At 61.0% G+C, this 17,141-nt stretch overlaps 1 protein-coding gene across 3 annotated transcripts in view; it reads left to right on the forward strand.

Moving 5' to 3' along the window:
* Positions 1-17,141, forward strand: part of SCUBE1 (signal peptide, CUB domain and EGF like domain containing 1) — a 138,177-nt gene that overhangs the window by 84,057 nt on the left and 36,979 nt on the right. For all 3 annotated transcript variants that reach the window (XM_045083742.1, XM_045083743.1, XM_013045134.2), the window contains one exon: positions 14,834-14,950. In XM_045083742.1, coding sequence (XP_044939677.1) covers positions 14,834-14,950 — 117 coding nt within the window. The remainder of the gene's footprint in view (positions 1-14,833; positions 14,951-17,141) is intronic.

Genomic DNA, 17,141 nt, shown 5'->3' on the forward strand with positions numbered 1-17,141 from the left:
CACGCGGCAGGGCGCCTCTCCATCTCCTTCCGGAGAGAAGCCACATCCAGGGCGAGAAAGACAGCTCGGGTGGGCACTGGCTTTGTAGTTGGGAAATCTGCTACCCAGAGAGGACCGGCCTGTTCGGGCCATCTGGCAGGCCCTGGGTAAAACAAGGTTCATTCAACCCCTTCTGGTCCCCAGGCTCCTGACTCGGTGAATGACCCAGCCTGAGGTGGGTGCAAGTGGGCAGCCTTGGCCCACTTTCCCCTGAACTTTAGGCACCCGCTTGCCTCTGCGCAAGGAACAGAGGCAGGTGTGATGTGGGCTACACTCCGGACACTGACCCTGGGCTGGATCCAGATTCTAGGGAGTCTTGCCCAAAAACCGCTGGTACTGCTCAGGGTGGCTCAGGGAGGCCTCCTCAGGGAGGCCTGCGGGTGTGGCTGATCCTCGGCAGGGTGAGGAAAGAGAAGGAGCGGGAGATGGCTGTTCGCTCACAGAGCAAGTCTGCCCCTTAGTTCCGTGGTTCTGCACTTGCTGGTCCCTGGATGGTACCAGCTTCCCAGGCCTCTGGAGCACAGCTGTAGGGTGGTTTAGGATCCTCACAACCTTCTTTGTGGCAGTCTGATAGGCCATAGCAGCCTTGGGAGCTGTGGGGCCAGGTGGTACATTTCCTCTGTCCTGGAGGAGGAAACAGGGTCTTTGGGGTACCCTGGGTTGCCCACAGTCACATACTATCCTGCACAGCCTAGCTAAGCCCTAAGTTCATGGCTGTGTTAGGGTCACAGGACCATGGAATTCAGAGCCACAGAGCCCTGGAGAGGTCGCCTGCTTTTATGGTCCTCATAAGAACCTCCAGGCACCCAGGGCAAAGGGAGATGTAAGTGGGGCCATGGAAGGAATATGACCTTCCACGTTGGGGACTAAGCTTGAAGCCCATCTCCCCCAGTGGGGCTTGGAGGAGCAAAGGAGATCCGGACGGGCTGCTGGTGCCCTGTGCGGCCTGTGGTCCGTGCTGGGCAGGACAGGCCAGGAGATCTGGACGGGCTGCTGGTGCCCTGTGCGGCCTGTGGTCCGTGCTGGGCAGGACAGGCCAGGAGATCTGGACGGGCTGCTGGTGCCCTGTGCGGCCTGTGGTCCGTGCTGGGCAGGACAGGCCATAGCCATGTTGCTCAAACAAGAACACTAAGGTTCAAAGAGTCTGGAAGATTCACCTCTGGTAACAGGCAGATGGGACACGGTTTGTCTGGAAGCTCCCTCTCTATAAGTTCTCGGGACAGGCCTGTCATGTTGACTTGTGCTGTCTGGGTTGGCCTGGGAAGGGCTGGATATGGCCTAGGAATGGGCTTGAAGGCCCCAGCAGACAGGTTTGCCTACTACCATCCCGGAAGGTGTGAGTCAGAAAGGTGGCTGGAGGTGGGTGGTGGGAACCTAAGAGCTGTTGGTGCTCTGAGGGCACGCTGAGGCCCCAGCCTCACTTACTGGGAGAGGTGGGTACTGCTGCCCAAGACCAGAGCTCCAGAGCAGGGCAGGGCCATGTACTGGGTCCCCAGAGGCCCTGTACACCTCCGAGCAGGAGAGTGATGGCAGAAGAGGGCTGAGCTGAACTCGCGTCAAGCAGGTGATGGCAAGGTGCAGAGAGGAGCTGTGGACTTGTTTTTTCGAATTACAGTCAGCGAGTGCTAGCCTGGAGTGCGGTCAGGGAGATGAGAAGGAATGAGCTGAGAACACAGGTACCCTCGCTCCAGGTTTGGGAGGCAGTGTTAGGGGAGCCAACTGGGGGGCTCGGAAGGAGCTAGGGAAAAGGATGATCGTTGGCCTGCCCTGAATTCGCACCTCTCGTGATAGAAATCCCCTCACACATCCCTTTAGAACCCATTCGGCCCCACAGGCAGGAAAAAACCTCCCTCCTCTGGTGACCACATCAGCAACAGACTGCTTCTGCAGGCCCAGGGTGACACCCCCGTCCCACATCACAGAGCGGGTGGTGGCCTGTAGCAGAGCAGCCGGGGGCCATTCAGGGCTAAGTGGCCCTGCCTCAGCCAGCCGTGGGGTCTCAGCTATACCCAGCAAGTGCCATCTATAATTAACCCCAGTCATGGAGCACAGGCTAAGAACGGGGGCAGTTATGTTTTCTTTAAAGAGGCTCAAAATATGTGACAGACATTTGATTTACATTAAAATCAGTTAAAATATTTGGGTATGAGGGTTGGAGTGATAAATTTCAAGTATCTGGCTGACTTGTGCAGACCTGACTACAGGTACCTGAGTACCCAGCTAAGTTTACCATGGGCTCCTGGGACCCCAGTCCTAGCAAGACTGATGAGACACTCTGGGGCATTCTTGCCAACCCAGGTATTCAGTCAGTCCCGCAGTGTGCATGGAATGGACGCCCTGCTAGCCTTCTGTTGCTGCTCACAGGGTTCTGCAGTCTCAGTGCCTTACAGCAGCAGCAGCACCTCAGCTTCCATAGGTCAGAAGATGGACCTGGGACTCACTGGGCTAAAGTCAATGTGTCAGCAAGGGCTGCATTTTTTCTGGAAGCTCTAGAAGCTTCTAGAACTACCCATATTCCTTGGTTTTAGGCCTCTTCCTGTCTTCAGAGCCGACGGCATTGCATCTGCCTGACCCTGTTTCCATCAGGCTCGCTTTCTCTGACCTTCCTTCTCCACCTTTAAGGAATCTTGTACTACGTGGGCCCACTCAGATCATCCGGGACAAGCACCCATCTCAAGGGTCTTAATTTAGTCATATCTGCTGAGTCCATTTTGCCACATTATATCATGGAGGATTAAGAAAAGGACATTTCAGGGGACTGTTACTCTCTTGACCACAAATGGTTCAGACTTAGTCTGGGAGGAAACTCCCAGGATGGCTGCTGTGAGCTCCAGAGGCAGAGCCCCCGTCCGCCCTCTTCACTTCCACCGACTGGTGCACTGATCTCGGGGCACATGGGTGGCACAGTGACAGCTGGCAGCATGGGATGTGCAGGTCCACACAGGAAACCCCCCCCCCCGCCCCGGACTTACAGCCTCGGCAGGTGCCCCCAGAGCAGGCACCCACCCCTTCCTCGGCAGCCTCCGTGCACATCAGCCCGCTCATTCTGGAGGACTCTTCCTCCTCACCGTGATCTGTGCCAGGGTCTGAGGTCTGTGGACTCTCAAGCCCAGGACCCTAAGTCAGGAGCTGAGTAGCATCAGCCCTCCCGACTGGAAGGTGTCCTCATAGGCACCTAGGGGTCCCTCTGAGCCCAGGGGAGCCAGGTGCTCCAGGTCCGGTGCATACAGCAATAGTTAGCCGAGAACCCCAGCCTTTCTGTCCTTGCTCTGTCCCGGCCTTCACTCATCTCCCAGCCACCCTGAGGCTTAGCGCTAAAGCAGTTCCCATTTTACAGTTGAGGACACAGAGGCCCAAAAAAGTATCAGGAGCTGGCTCCCTCCATTCCCACAGCGGCCCGTCTCCATCGTCCCTCCGTTGAGCCAGGCTTCCCTTCCTGCGTCGGCATGGTCCCATAACCCTCTCACCTAGCGGGGCTCCCAGGGAGTGGCGTGAACAAGCGGAGGGGCCTGGCAGACAGGGGAGCTGCTGAGAGAGCTCTGGGAGGGGGGCCCAGGGAATGGAGCCCTGGAAGGCCAGGGAGGACCAGGCAAAGCAGGGCAGTTGTGCTCAAGGCTGACACTTGGGGGTTGCAGACTGAGCCCTGTGCTTTCCCCAGCCCCATCTCTTAACCATACAAGCCCCTGAGAGGTCCAGCTGATGTCGCACACATTCACACTCCTGCCCGGCTCCCCGCTCCTCTGTCCCCCAACCTGCCACCTCTTCTCTACCGCCATCATCTCCAGGATCCCTGGGCCTCTCCTGATTTCCTCTCCCAGGCAACCACATGCCCCCCACGCTGGTTCCAGACCCACCCATCAGTCACCTCCTGGAAGTCCCCTCCTAGAACCCCTGCACGTGCAGCTTCCCATCTGGGCCACGCCACCCACCACTTTTCACCAGGTGCCATCTGACCCGGTTCTACCTGGCAAAGGCTTGTCCACACGTAACCGGACTTTTGTTGCCACCCCGATCCCCGCTTCTTACCCCTCCTCCACCAACACCCTCTTTTATCCCAAGCCTGGGGCTCCCCAACTTGGGACAGAGGTCAAGTCTACCAGCTCTCACAGCCCCCGGGAGCACAGCACAGGGCATGGCCCAGAGCAGGAACACAGGGAAGGCCGGTCGGCCCAGAGCATGAACAAAGGCTTCCTGGAAGACACACCTGGGGCTGAGTGGGGCCTCGCTGCTCACCGCTGCCACAGGCAGGTGTCCAGCTGGGAGAGAAAGGGGGCAGACGCGGATCTGGAAGGCTGGGCAAGCCTGGCAGTGGGGATCTGAGACGAGGGAGGTGATGAGACAGGGCAGTTTCCCAGCCAGGCGCTTAGCCGGAGGCCGGCCGGAGGAGAAGGCTAGGCAGACCTTGGGCCAAGCTCCAGGCACTGGGCTCTTGCGCAGGAAGAGCCAGCGCAGTTAGACTTCGTCCGTCTCCATGAACTGCTGCCAAGCGTGACTGCTCTCTAGTCAGCTGGAGACTCTGGCTGTGGTCCTGCCCTCTGTTTAGCGCCACACACACACACACACACCCCAACCTCCCCCCCACACACACACATATGCCCTAAGGGCTGGTGGAAGGAGGAGGCGGGTCCTGGTGACTGGCTGAGTAGTCCAGGGGAGGGTGGAGGCAGGGCACTGGCAGGGCTTGGCAGACAAGAACGGGCAGGGCATCGGCTGGCCCAGATGGAAGCTGCGGCTTAGAGGGACATAACTCACCCCAGACTCAAAGTGTGTCTGACCAGACCCAGGGTTCCCAGTGCCAAAGCCCAAGCCTGGCTGGAGGGACCGGTCCTACTCCTGTCCTGGAGAGGCCCAGAGCACTCACCTGTAAGCCCCTCGGCTTCTTTTGGAGCCTGAGGCCTTAGTGCTTTCTCCTCTCTCTGGGCCCCCGATGAAGTTTGAATCTGCTTCTAGCGAGGCTGTGTGCTCATCTCATGAAGTGTAAAAACCAGGGGAGCTGTCCCCTCGGGGGGCACAGCTAACACAAGGCGCACTCTGAACACCCTTCTCTCAGCCCCCAGAATGAGGCTAGGGGGACAGTTACAGGTCGTGTGCGCCCTGCCCCTCTGCAGACAGGTGAGTGCTGGCAAGACCCCCCCCCCAGTTCCTGCAGCTTGCGGGGGGGTCCCTGCTGCTGTCCCTGAGTGGTGGGGTCAGAGCGAACAGAGCAGGAAGCGTGCGCTCAGGCCCAGTGGTTGGGGTTCAGAACTCGCAGCAGGCAGGGGTGTTGGAGGCACAGCAGCTAGTAGAGAATCCTACGGCTTGAAGCCAGTGCATGGTGGCACGGCTGGGGCCTGGGCTCGGGGTGCTCGTGCGGCTGGAGACAGAGGGCAAGGAGCACAGAACGGTGTTACAGAGAGAGGGATGTGCTCAGGCGGGCAGCTGGGGTGACCCCGAGAACTGAGGGAGATAATGCCGTCCTCGTCTCCTGACAGAGCTGGCCCAGCTCAGGGGGGCTGAGGGGTGAGCCAGGGTCACGTGGCTCTTTGGAGGCACGTGTTCATGGCTTCCCTGGGGGAGACCATGCATGAACCAGAGAACTGGGCATGGGGACACCTGGCCTGCCGTGCTGCTCCCTCCCCTGGATGGCCTTGGTAAGTCCCTTCCCCTGTCAGAACTTAAAAGCACCTCGTGTTTCCCCAGCCTCTGGGGCTGTGACAAGGGTCAGCTGGGACAGTAGTGCCTGGGCAAGTGCTTCCCCAGTCAGAGTGACTCTCAGTGGTTGGCCCAGCTCCCAGGCTTTGTGCAAAATGCCTCCTGGTTTGTGGCAGCAGCCCCCCAAACCTCCCTCTGACTTAGCCCTGAAGCCTGCGTGCCCCCACAGCCAGCCCCTGCCCTGAACCGCCACCAGAGCTCCCCACCGACATAGCCTGTCTGAGGGGAGCCCCTCGGGTAGGTGGCTGCCTGCTCCCAACGGCTCCTCATGCCGCCCCATCCTACGGGCAGTTAGGTACACTTGACCCCCACGTGCTCCTTCTGGGCCTGCACACCCTGTCCCCAGCCCCTCCCTGTCCTGCCTTCACCCTTCCCTAGGTGTTTTGGCCCCTCAGGATTTGGTCCAGATGGGCCCCACAGCCCAGCAGGATGTGACCCCGTGCCCTTTGCCACCTGATGGCCCACTTCCTGATGCGTGAACTGGTTGACAAGGCTCCTTGTCCTGCCACACTCCAGAGGGTCCTGGAACTTGAACTCCAAGCCACAGAGTCCAGGGCACCTTTATTTACCAATACAGTCTTTGGTTCGTCCGCGCTCTTCCGAGGAGTCCCCAAGTGCAGAGACAGCAGAAGTGACTGGGAGCGCCAGTCAGCCACCCACGGCTCCCCTCGCGCCCCAGCCACCTGGGCAGGCGACCGTCCAGCCTTCCTGGCTGCTGATCCCTCCTGCTGGCTCCCCTCGCCTCCAGGGTGGCTGGCTGGCTCCGCCAAGGGCAGGCCCGGTGCTGGCCGCAGACCAGGCGTCGGCAGCTGCCTCTCGACCAAGGAGTAACCAGAGCTCAGGGCTTCCCACAGCGAGACTCCCGGGTCTGTCCCAAGGAAGCCGGGGTGGGTCCGGGTGGCTCCGCGGGCGGTACCTTTGTTTGAAGAACTGTGCGTTTGTTCTCAGAGGTACGGGATTGGAGTTTTGCTGACAGTGATTGTTTCCAGTTTGTTGTCCAGGCCCAGGCTCTGCGGCCAGACCTGGGCTCTGTCCTGACTTCCCCAGGGATCAGCATCGTCTCCAGGCCGGGGGCACTTCACGTCTCTGAGCTTTGGTTTTCTCTTTTGCTAGAAGGGGGGCCGTAGTCTGTACTCTGAAGCAGCTCGGATGAAATGTTCAGTGAGGAACGCCTGGCCTACGTGTGGCACAAGGCACTGCCCCGTCACATTCCATTCTTTCTTCCCGCCTTCTCCTGCCCAGGCCATTGGTGCTTTCCTAGGGGCCTTGGAATGCTGGGCCCAGGCCATGAGATGAGAAGCCTGGGGCCCGCCTGACCTCGATCAGGTCGGAGGTGGTGGTGCCATAGGGAAGCGGGCCGAAAGAACCAGCGACGTGAACGAGGGCCTTTCGGCGGCCAGCTGGGCACCTGCAGTCTGGACCCTTCCTTGAGGTCTGCCCGGCTCACAGGCCAGGACTCAGAGAGGGAAGGCAGAATCCATGTGTCAGCTTCACTGGCCCCCGGAAGTCCCAGGGTCGGGGGGGAAGAGGGGCGCGTGGATGCCGGGCGTTGTCTCCCTGGGCCCCAGGCTGTCCGCTGCCCTAACTTTCCCTGAGTCCCGGCAGCCATGGGGGATGCGGAACAAGTTCCCCTCTGTTGAGCAGCGTCTGGGCTGAGTCTTTGGCTCCCTGGACATGGAAAAGTTGCCAGCAACTTGCAGGGGTGCCCTTCAGGCCACAGATGAGGAGACTGAGGCTCAGGGATGTGTCACACAGGCCTGCTCTGCGCATGATGCCACCCCACGCTCCCTCCAGGGAACGGTGGGCAGGGGCCTTGCGCGTGGCATGTGAGGGCTCAGCGGGCATTTGCTGCTGGTGGTGGGTGTTCTGAGAAGGTCCCACATCTGGGAGGGGCAAGGCAGTGCCGAGGAAGGGTCACCAACTGGGCCTTCATGAGGCTGCTGTAGAATGGGCGTCACGATCTCTCGCTGTCCTTCCTGGGATGGCCTCCGACAAGAGGGTGCACGTGAGCCCCACTTTGTCTGCTCGCAGCGCCCCTCCCCTTAGTAGCCAGACTGAAGGCAGGAGCCAGAGGCCAGGAGAAGCCTTGCTGGCATGGCTCTGATTGAAGAAACTTCCCCAAGGTCTGCTCGTCTCACTCCTGGTCAGCCTCTTCTCTGCCCGCAGCCCCCACGCCTGTTGCCACAGACTGCCAGGCACCGTCCCTCAGATCCAGAAGGGTCCCGCTCTCTGAGCACCAGTGTGGAAATCCCACCCAGCAGGCAGGCCCGTGAGAGGTGTCACCCCTGAGATCACAAGCCTGCCCCGTGCCTCCAGAAGACAGTTCCACTGACGCTGACAGCAAACTGCCCTCAGCAGGGCCAGGTCCCAGGTAGATGGCGCTGGTGGGGTGCTGCGGGCCTGAGGGCCTGTTCCCTCCACGCAGCTGGACCAGAGTCAGCACAGGGCCCAGGTTGGGTCTCATGGTCACCCACTATGGGCTATAGAGGCAGCATCCAGAACCCACCAGGTTGCTTCAAGGTCAGCCCGTGAAAACCACGGGCCAAGGGGTCCTCTGGCCTCAGATGTGACAGAGAACAGTGCTGGGTGGCAAGCGGGGCTCCCAAGGCCCCCTTTCCCTGGGACCCGGCCTGGGCCCCTTCCCGTTGAGGCTGCTGTCCTGGCCTCCACAGTCGCCCTGGCTCCCCGCACCGCCTTCCCCAGGGTGTCCCCCAGGGCCCAGCTTCCCTCAGAGCCCCAGGTGCCCCCAGGGCAGAGTCACCCAGCGCCCAGCCCTCATGGTGCCTCTCCCCGCACAGGCAAGAGCCGCTCTCTGCAGACGGCTCTTAGGAGTGGGCATCCGCCAGCCGAGGCAGAGCAGGGTCACTGGGCAGAGGAGGGAGGCAGGAGCAGGGGTGGCAGGCCGCAGACAGGGATGAGCCCTGCTCCCCCTCCCTGCAGAGGGGCTGGGGGCCCGACCCCTGTCACCTGCCCAGGGGACTTCGAGAAAACCAGCAGGCTCACTGTGCCAGAGGGTCATCCGTTGCTGGCAAGGCCCACGACAGGCCACAGGGCCACCCACAGGTCAGTGGTGCCGGCACAAAGAGGTGGGCTGTGAAGGAGAGGCCGGCCAGTGTGCAGACCTCTGCCAGGGAGCATGGCTTGTACCCCAAAGTGACAGGGGCCACGGACGGCTCAGGAATCAGCTGAGAGAGTAGAGCGCAAAGGCAGAGATTCCGAGGCTGGGCAGGGAGAGCCAGGGCCTAACCCCTCTTCCCAGCGGGCTTCCCTTGGTCTTAGCGGCAGAAGGGCAGGTGGGCCAGCCCTGACTGAGGCCTGGACAGGTGGCAGCAAGAGCTTTGCTCCTCCACAACCACCAGGGTGGGGCCTGCAGGGGACAGGGCAGATGTCTGGGCCAGCGGGGTCTCTCTGTGTCCTGGGGCTCACAGCTCCGCCACCGATCAGAGCCTCCCGAGCGGGGCCTGACCCGTCCCCTGGAGACAAGCCTGGGATTCCTGGGATTCCCAGTCACACCAGGGGGAGAGCCACAGCCTAGGGACCGGAGGATCCTTTGCCTAAAGTCCCCCAGTGCATTGGGAACTAAGGGTGGCATTCGGGCCTCTGGACCCATGTCCAGTTCTCCTCGGGGCACTCTCAGCAGGGGACGCTGCTCGGCCTGCCGTCAGCCCGTGTGAGCGTCCTCCTCGCCCCGTGCCTGTGCCCCTGGCTAGCGCGGCCACACTCGCAGGTGGCTACACTCGCAGGTCCTCTGTGCTGGCAGGCTCGTCGGGCTGCCTCCCCCTGCCAGGCCCAGCATAGGGCCGGAGCTTGGTCACCTCGCCCCGCCTCCTTCCTCCAGGGGCTTGTTCTTTCAGCAGAAATCGGTCCTGTGCTGGGCATGGGGTACCCCTGACACAGCTCTTCCTGGGGAGTGAGTGGTCTCTGGGGGAGACAACCACACGAATGGAAGCCTGGGGCCTGGGAGAGCCAGCAGGGCTCAGGAGAACTCGGAGGGGCCTTCTGAGTCTTGAGGGGTGCACGGGCCTGGAGCCCATGCTTGGATGCGATGGGGTGAGCCGGGGGGAGGGGGGTCCGGACTCCTGAGCCAGTAGGTAGAGTCCACGCCCCATTCTGTCTGCCCTGAGGCCTGGGTCAGTGTCAGACGCATCTCTAGCTCTGCTCCTCTCTCTCAGCCTCCCGGCACCAAGGAGTCTTTCCCAAACTGTTGCTGAGACAGAGCAGGGAACCCATCTGCTGCCCCACCAAGCTGAGGTCTCCAGACACCCAGGGACTCTCTGAGGCATATCTGCGCCGCCAGAGCAGGAGCTCAGATGAAGCCTCGACAGACTCAGTGCTAAGACTCTGCACGTGGAGGTCCGGGACCAAGCCTGTGGTCACTGTTGGGACAGTTTACAAAGCACCATGATGTCCACACTTGTCCGGGCCTTGCACAAGCTCTGCGGTAAATGCCATCACTTCCATGTTACATGTCAGGAAGCCCAGACTCCAGGAGGACAAGCGCTTGCCTAAGGCCCCAGGGCCAGGTGTGCAGCTCCTGTGTCAGCCCCTGTGCAATCACCGAGACTGTCCACAGGCCTTCCCAGACCTTGGCCCAGACCTAGGGCAGAGCAGGCAGACAGCTCCAACTCAAAGAGCCGCCCGCTGTTCCAGCCCAGGGCTGGCCTCCCGTCTTCACATCTGCTCTGCCTCCGTAGGGAAAAGACCAAAGACTGGCCTGGTGACACATCTAGGGTTTTTCTACCTGCTGAAAAGGGGTTTACTCCCAGGCTCCTTCCCGCTTTAACCCCCACCCCATGCCCAGCTTCCCCTGCCTCCAGCCCAGCCACGCAGGGTAAGAGTTGGCCCACCTTGCTGGGAAGGAGACCAGGTACCATGAATGCCCATCTCCACTGCCCCACTGCCAGCTGCGTGGCCCCCGACCACACCTGGCTCTCTGACCTGGTCTGGCTCACTCATCCGTCGGGAGTCCCCCAACCTTGGGTCCAAATATTGGCTTCTCTAAGTAATGGAGAGACTTGAGACACGGGCCTGGCTTCACGGGTGTGTGACCCATACACTTGCCCCAGGCCCTACCCTCAGAAGGGCCCCCAACTGGTTGAGTGTTTGGTCGCCTCTATCTTGAAATTTCCAATATTTGAGCGAGGGCCCTTCATTTTTTCTTCGCGTGGGATGTCACAATGGGTAGTCGGTCCTGCCTGGACAAGTCCTTGAACTTCCCTGAGCCTCTGTTTCTCTGCCTGCAGAAGAAGCCAACTTCTGGGGCTGATGCGAGGCCAGTAGATGAGAGGGTCCTTTGTCGGCTGTAGAGGACTGTGTTCTGGGGGGGGCTGTTCCCCTTGTCGCCCCCAGGGGGAGAGGAGAGACTTTGGAAAGACCCAGTAGCTCTTTTGGAGAGACTAGAGGGCTCTCAGAGTCCAGAAAGAATGTCTTCAGTTCCCTGGGACACACCCTAAGGGTATGGCTCTGCCCTCTTCCCCCTCGCACCCCCGGAGGTCTGGCGCCTGGATTCCAGCCTACCTTGGCAGCATATGCTCCTAGATGGGGTGTGGCCTCGCAGGGCAGCAGCGGCACCCCATCTGCACCCCCTCCCTGAGGTGCCAGAGACAGCACCACTGCAGTCCCCAGCCCGTGTTTGCTGTTTGCACGTGGGGGATCCTGCAGTCAGAGGAGAGGACAGGCTGCCTGGTTTCTGCATCTGAGACAGTGATGACCCAGTGCCAGGCCTGGGTGCCTCTAGTCTTGGGAAGCAGGGAGGTGAGGCTGCTTTTTGAGGCAAGCAGAGAAAGCGGTCCAGGGGGAGGGTCCCAGGCTGACGGCCACCCAAGGCGAGGAGCTCCCTCAGCAGCTCCCAGCAGCCTCCGCTTGGAAACTCCCAGGCACAAAGCTCCCAGTGCCACCCAGGCCGGCCCATCCTGTAACTGTAGACTTTAATCCCCGAACCTGACTTGAGCCCAAAGGACTGGGTAGACTTTGTCCTTTCGGTGCATCTCACATCGTGCCGTGGACATCTGCTGTCCTCAGAAGGACACAGCCACCAACCCTGTGCTGTTGAGGGGATGCTAGGGGCCTGGCAGGAACAGTGGCGTGGGCCGCATAGAGAACAGGCTGGAGGCTGGTTGCTCGGTGCACTGCCCCCTCCCCCACCCAGCCAGGCCCTGGCCTCAGTAAGTATTGGCTCTTAGCGTTACTGCACGAGCCTGGAGGCATCGGCTACCCAGAGTGAGGCAGTGGCCAGGAAGACAGGGACCGTTGGCAAGGCTATGAATGTCACAAAGGCAGACTCTGGTCGCCAGGCCCAGAACGGCAGCTGTTAAGGGGAGGGACTGGCATCAGGTGCTAAAGAAATACAAGACCAGGCCTGGGGGCCCCAGGGAGCGGTATGCTCGGAGGCCGGGAGCACTGGAACAGGAGCCGTCAGGGTGGAATGTGGAGAGAGTGGCACCTGCTGGCGCTGTAGGGCCCTGGAGCTGGGACTGGAGATTTCAGGCTGTCACGCGGGTTGGAGTCGGACCCAGCAGGTCCCACCAGCTCTGCCACTTAACGCACAACCCTGGGCTGATTACTTGCCTGGGAGGTGGAAGGGGCGGGAACTGCCTCTCAGAGCTGCTGAGAGTCTGGGGGACTTCAGGCTTGGAGGGCTGCGCTGGGACTGGAGCAGAGGACCCGCCATAACCAAGTGCTGTGGAGTGATGGTGTCAGCGCCCAGAACAGCCCGCAGGGCCTTCCCCAGGGCCCCCGAGCCCCTCACTCAGAACGTGAAGTTTAGACCCCAGACGTTGTCTAGGGCAACATAGGAGATTAAACATGTGGACCGTGCAGGGGAGAAGCTAGAGAGTGGATGAGTCTTCACCCAGACCCCGGCCCCCTCCTGGCCTCCGCCTGCCCTGTGTGTGCGGAGTCCCATCAGTTCTGGAAGGCCAAGTTCTGAGTCCCCCCAGGACCCCAGAGATATGAAGGCCCAACAGGAGCCCATTTGACCAGGTCCATATCTCAGGGACACAGCCGCAGCCCACCTCCCCACAGAGAGGCCCAGTCGCTGTCACTGTCCCCGAGTAAGGTCATAGCTATATTCCAGTCCCAGTTCTCCAGGGCCTGAGCCTTACTTCCCTGCCCCTGGAGAGCAGGCAGGCCCTCAGTGGGGCTCTCCCACATGAAAGGCTGAAAAGGCACCTGGAGCCTGCATTGGCCCTTTGATGTGGGGCTGGGAGGCGGGATTTCCTCTCTGGTTAGAAGCCCAGGAGGGGCAGCTGCCGTTTGTGGAGCAGCTACTACATGCCAGGACCCAGACCAAGCGCTTCGAGCAGGAACCCGTTTGATCTCACCTCCGGCCCTGGAGGGAACGCGTGCTGTCCTCACCTGCCAGGTGCGGGTGTCGCGGTCCAGCCCGGGGGGTAGCCTACCTGGGTCAGTCCGGGAGGACAGGGCAAAGCTCACACTCTGCCCTGCCCACCTGCGCTGTCCCAGTAAATAGGCCGGTGGGGAGACGAGAGGGCCTGAGCAGGCCAGACTCCAGGCAGAGCCCGGCTTCCGCTAACAAAGGCCACCCTAGTACAGGGAAGGGCGGTGGCCTTCTTTCTGCGTCTGGGGCCTGGGAAGCTCCTTGCAGAGGTGGCCTTTGAGCTGGGCCTGGGAACACCAGCTCGTGAGAGGCCTCCACGCTGCTGGGCCAGCACACACATGGACAGGAAAACGCACAGAACTGCGCACACCCAGCTGGGGTCTAAGATTTGTGGAGACGCACAGAGAGACAGGCCAGGAGGAGTCAGAGGCAGGGGGACTCGCCTTTCACAAGTAGTTACAACTCATCCTATCATGGTGAAGACTTCAGCCTTGGGAAGAAGGGTCGGGGGCCCTCCGCCACCCCTAGCCCCTGTGTCCAGAACACTCAGGACGACACCTGCTATGCCCCACCTCCACCCGGCAGGATCCCAGAGATGCAGATGTAGACACAGAAGGGAAAGCCAGATGTCTCCCCGTCCCTGCCCTGCCACCCAAGCCCCCCCCACACACACGCACACGCACACAAATTGAAGTTCAAAGGAAAGGTATCAGGAATTTGGTAAAATGAGCAGCAGGGACTCCTGGCTACTGGCATATTTATTCAGTGATCACGCCTCTGGGAATACAGACAGCGAAGAAGGACAGACAATAAACCAATTAGGGGGAACCTTCAGGAAAAAGGTCCATGGGGCCAGGTGCCCAGAGGAAGCCAAGGTAGGCAGGCGAAGAGTTTTGGATTTTAAAAAATGGGGCCTTTGACTCCTCAGCTCCCAACAACGAAGAGAAGAGAGAAGCCCATTCAGGCACGGTTTCCACAAGATCAAAGCACACAGCTGCTCAGGAAGAAACCCAGGTTGAAAGGCCCAGAAATGCGGTCCTCCGTGTGCGGGCCACCTGCGCCCTGGTGACCCAGCTCTGCCAGCCCCTTCTCCAGGCCTGGGGAGGATCATTCTCACCACACGACGGGTTCGGTGACCTAGGCTCTGCCCCAGCCATTCCAGGCCCTTTGAATTTGCAAAGGGAAAAAAAAACACTAGACAAGCTTCAAGTGGACAAAAACCAGACGCCTTTAGCTTACGGCTCAGTGAGAACAGATGTTGAGCTGAGTGTCTCATCAAGGTGATGGATGGTGTGCGGGCTTGGGGAACCCCGCCCCGGAAACTCCACAGCCAGGACCACCAGCCAGTCCATGCTGAGACCATTTTGGGAGCCCCAGGGACTGCGAGTCTGGGTTTGGAATCCAAGTCCGGGCAGGACAAGGGTTTAAGAAGCTGGCCCTAGGCAGTTAGATACCAGCCACGCTGATCTCAGGAGGGCGGACCTGTTGGCAGTGACGTTTACTCCAGCAGAGCCCTCCGGAGCGTGCAGACCTTTACCCACCATCATCATCACAGTGGGTCTTCACCGGCAGCCCCACAGGAGTGGTGCCATTCTCCCATTTCACACATGAGGAGCCTGGGGCTTGGGGAAGCCCACAGCTAGAGGGGATCAGCCAGAACTCCAATTCGGGTCTCCTGTCTCAGTTGGTCCCCGCAGAGATGGAGAAAGGAGGTGGCTGCTGTCGGAGGAGACTGAGCATCTCTGTCTCTCCCCCTCCCCCCAGAGACGTGTGCGGTAAACAATGGAGGCTGTGACCGGACCTGCAGGGACACGGCCACTGGCGTGCGGTGCAGCTGCCCCGTGGGATTCACGCTGCAGCCCGACGGGAAGACGTGCAAAGGTCAGCTCAGAGCCACTCAGGCAGGGGTGGGGGCTGCATGCTCGCGCTGCACGTGTGACCATGGCTGCCTGTGATGGCAGGGGGGAGTCCGGGGTCAGCCGTACTTCTGCTGGAGAGGCCGACGAGAGGGAGGGTCCACACCAGGGCACTACGCAGGTTTCAAGTTAGGGTCCTGCTGTCCAAGGAAAGGGCTGCCCGCCGTGCTAGGCTAGCGGTGTCTTCACTGCAGGAACTCCTGGGCCCACAGTGATTCATTGAGGCCCTGGGTGGGGCGTGGGGCAGAGGTGGGCGCCGGCCATCTCTTCACCCTCAACCTCGTGGTAGCATCCGGCAGAGCTGGGGCAACAGCATGACCCGGGGAAGTTTGGGAAGGACCAGTCTCCTTGTACAGGGATGGGATTGTCTTCTCGCCACCCATAGAAAAATGCGGACGCTGTATGTCCGTGTCGCTGGAGGAGTGACACGGTGGGGGCTGTCAACTGGGAACTGGGGAGGCAGAAGGAATCCACTCGGAGTTAGAAATGAGGCTCTCGGAGGATGAGGGGACGCCTGTGCGAACGGGCCAATCTCCCAGCCTCTGGAAGAGAGCAGGTAGACCTTCCTGTTCCTGCGGGTTCGCTGGCTCAGCCCCACAGAGTTCCTGAGTGCCTCCGAGGGCACTTCGGGTGCTAGGGCTCCTTCAGGAAACAAGAAGCAAGGGGAGCAGAGAAGCGAGAGCTGTCAGGACTCTGGAGACTGAAGGGCCACCCCCCAGCCCCAGCAGAGAAGCCCGAGCAGCCACAGCCATTGGGCAGGGAGTGGAGGGGACCGCCAGCGCCCCTGCAAGGGAGGGAGGGCAGCCCCTTCGCCCCGCCCCGCCCCCCCGCAGCCGTGGGCCCCTGCCTCCACCTTGCCAGGGATCCGGCCAGGCTGGAGGTGCGCGAGCGGAAGGGCAAAGGGGCTTGAACTCCCTGAGTCCAGTGGCTGAAGATTCGGACAGTGGAGGCTTCTGTAGGTTTTAAATAGTCCGAGGGGGGCTATTTTCAAGCCTATAAAAATAGATAGCATGTGACTTCCCCTTCCTAGCTGCTCTGCTGGGAAGAAATTAGGGGTTATTGACAGAAATAACAGCCCTCGCACCTGTTTATTTGAAAATAAAGCCCTTCTGTGGCCCCTGCCCGGCCCACTTGGAGCCGAGCCGCAACACGTGGACTCGGTGCCAGGGGGACGGGCCAGGGCTCCCCGCGGGCCCAGCCGTCCCCACAGCCGGCAATGACATAGTAGGCCTGGCCCTGTGCCCTCAGCGCTGGGGCAGAAGAGGGTAAAGTCGGCCCACGCTGCCTCCCTCTCGGGCACGGAACTACAGGGGCGGCACAGCTAGTCCCTGACCTGAGGCCAGGAGCTGGCACCAGAAGCCCAGCTGTCCGTGCCACAGCCATGCCCCAGCAGAGCACCTGTGGGGGACTGTGCTGCCCCCGCCCGGGTTTTGAGAGGCTGGGGGGGCACCTGTCCCCGCCCCACCTCCACCTCATGTCTGGGGGACGGGTGGTGCCGAGGGGAGCTGCCCACAGCCGGAGGCCGACCCTGATGAGCCCCCCACGCTGCTTCCCGCAGCTTCTCCTGAACCACTCCAGCTCTTTAACGAGGGCTGCCCCTGCTCAGCCCTTTGCCCTCAGCTGGACCCCCTCCCCCCTCTGCCCTGCAGGCAGATCTCATTCACTGCCCCACCAGATGGGATTTCTGGGCTCCCCCCGCCGTGTTCAGGGGCTGGGGAGACAGGTGCATGAACCAGAGCTTCCCTGTCCCTGGAGATCCTCTATCGGATGCAGAAGACAGTTTCTCAGTTTTTTAAATCACGAGCTATACATGTGTCACTGACTGCTTGGTGCCGGATGGAGACGTAGAGCCTGGCAGCAGGCAAGGACCAGAGCCCGCCCTGCTCCGGGGCTGGGAGGCCGTGGGGAGCGGCATTCATCCTGGCGGCCTTTCCAGAGGCACCATGGCTCAGGGTGCAAGGACCCGAAGGGGTCCAGGGTGCCCAGGGATGTGAGACGTGGGGAAGGCCAGGCCAGATGGTGCAGGGGCTGTGTGCTGGGGGGCTGGTGTGCTGGGGGGCTGGGCCCTTCATTCCTCCAAACCTTGGCACGCCCCCCAGACACTCCCGGGCAGGGAAAGCACTGGCTCGGTTTCCATTTTGAGCCAGTCCCTGACC

This window comes from Mustela putorius, unplaced genomic scaffold (assembly GCF_011764305.1).
Source record: "Mustela putorius furo isolate JIRA1106 unplaced genomic scaffold, ASM1176430v1.1 tig00000738_pilon_pilon_pilon, whole genome shotgun sequence".
Classification (NCBI taxonomy): domain Eukaryota; kingdom Metazoa; phylum Chordata; class Mammalia; order Carnivora; family Mustelidae; genus Mustela; species Mustela putorius.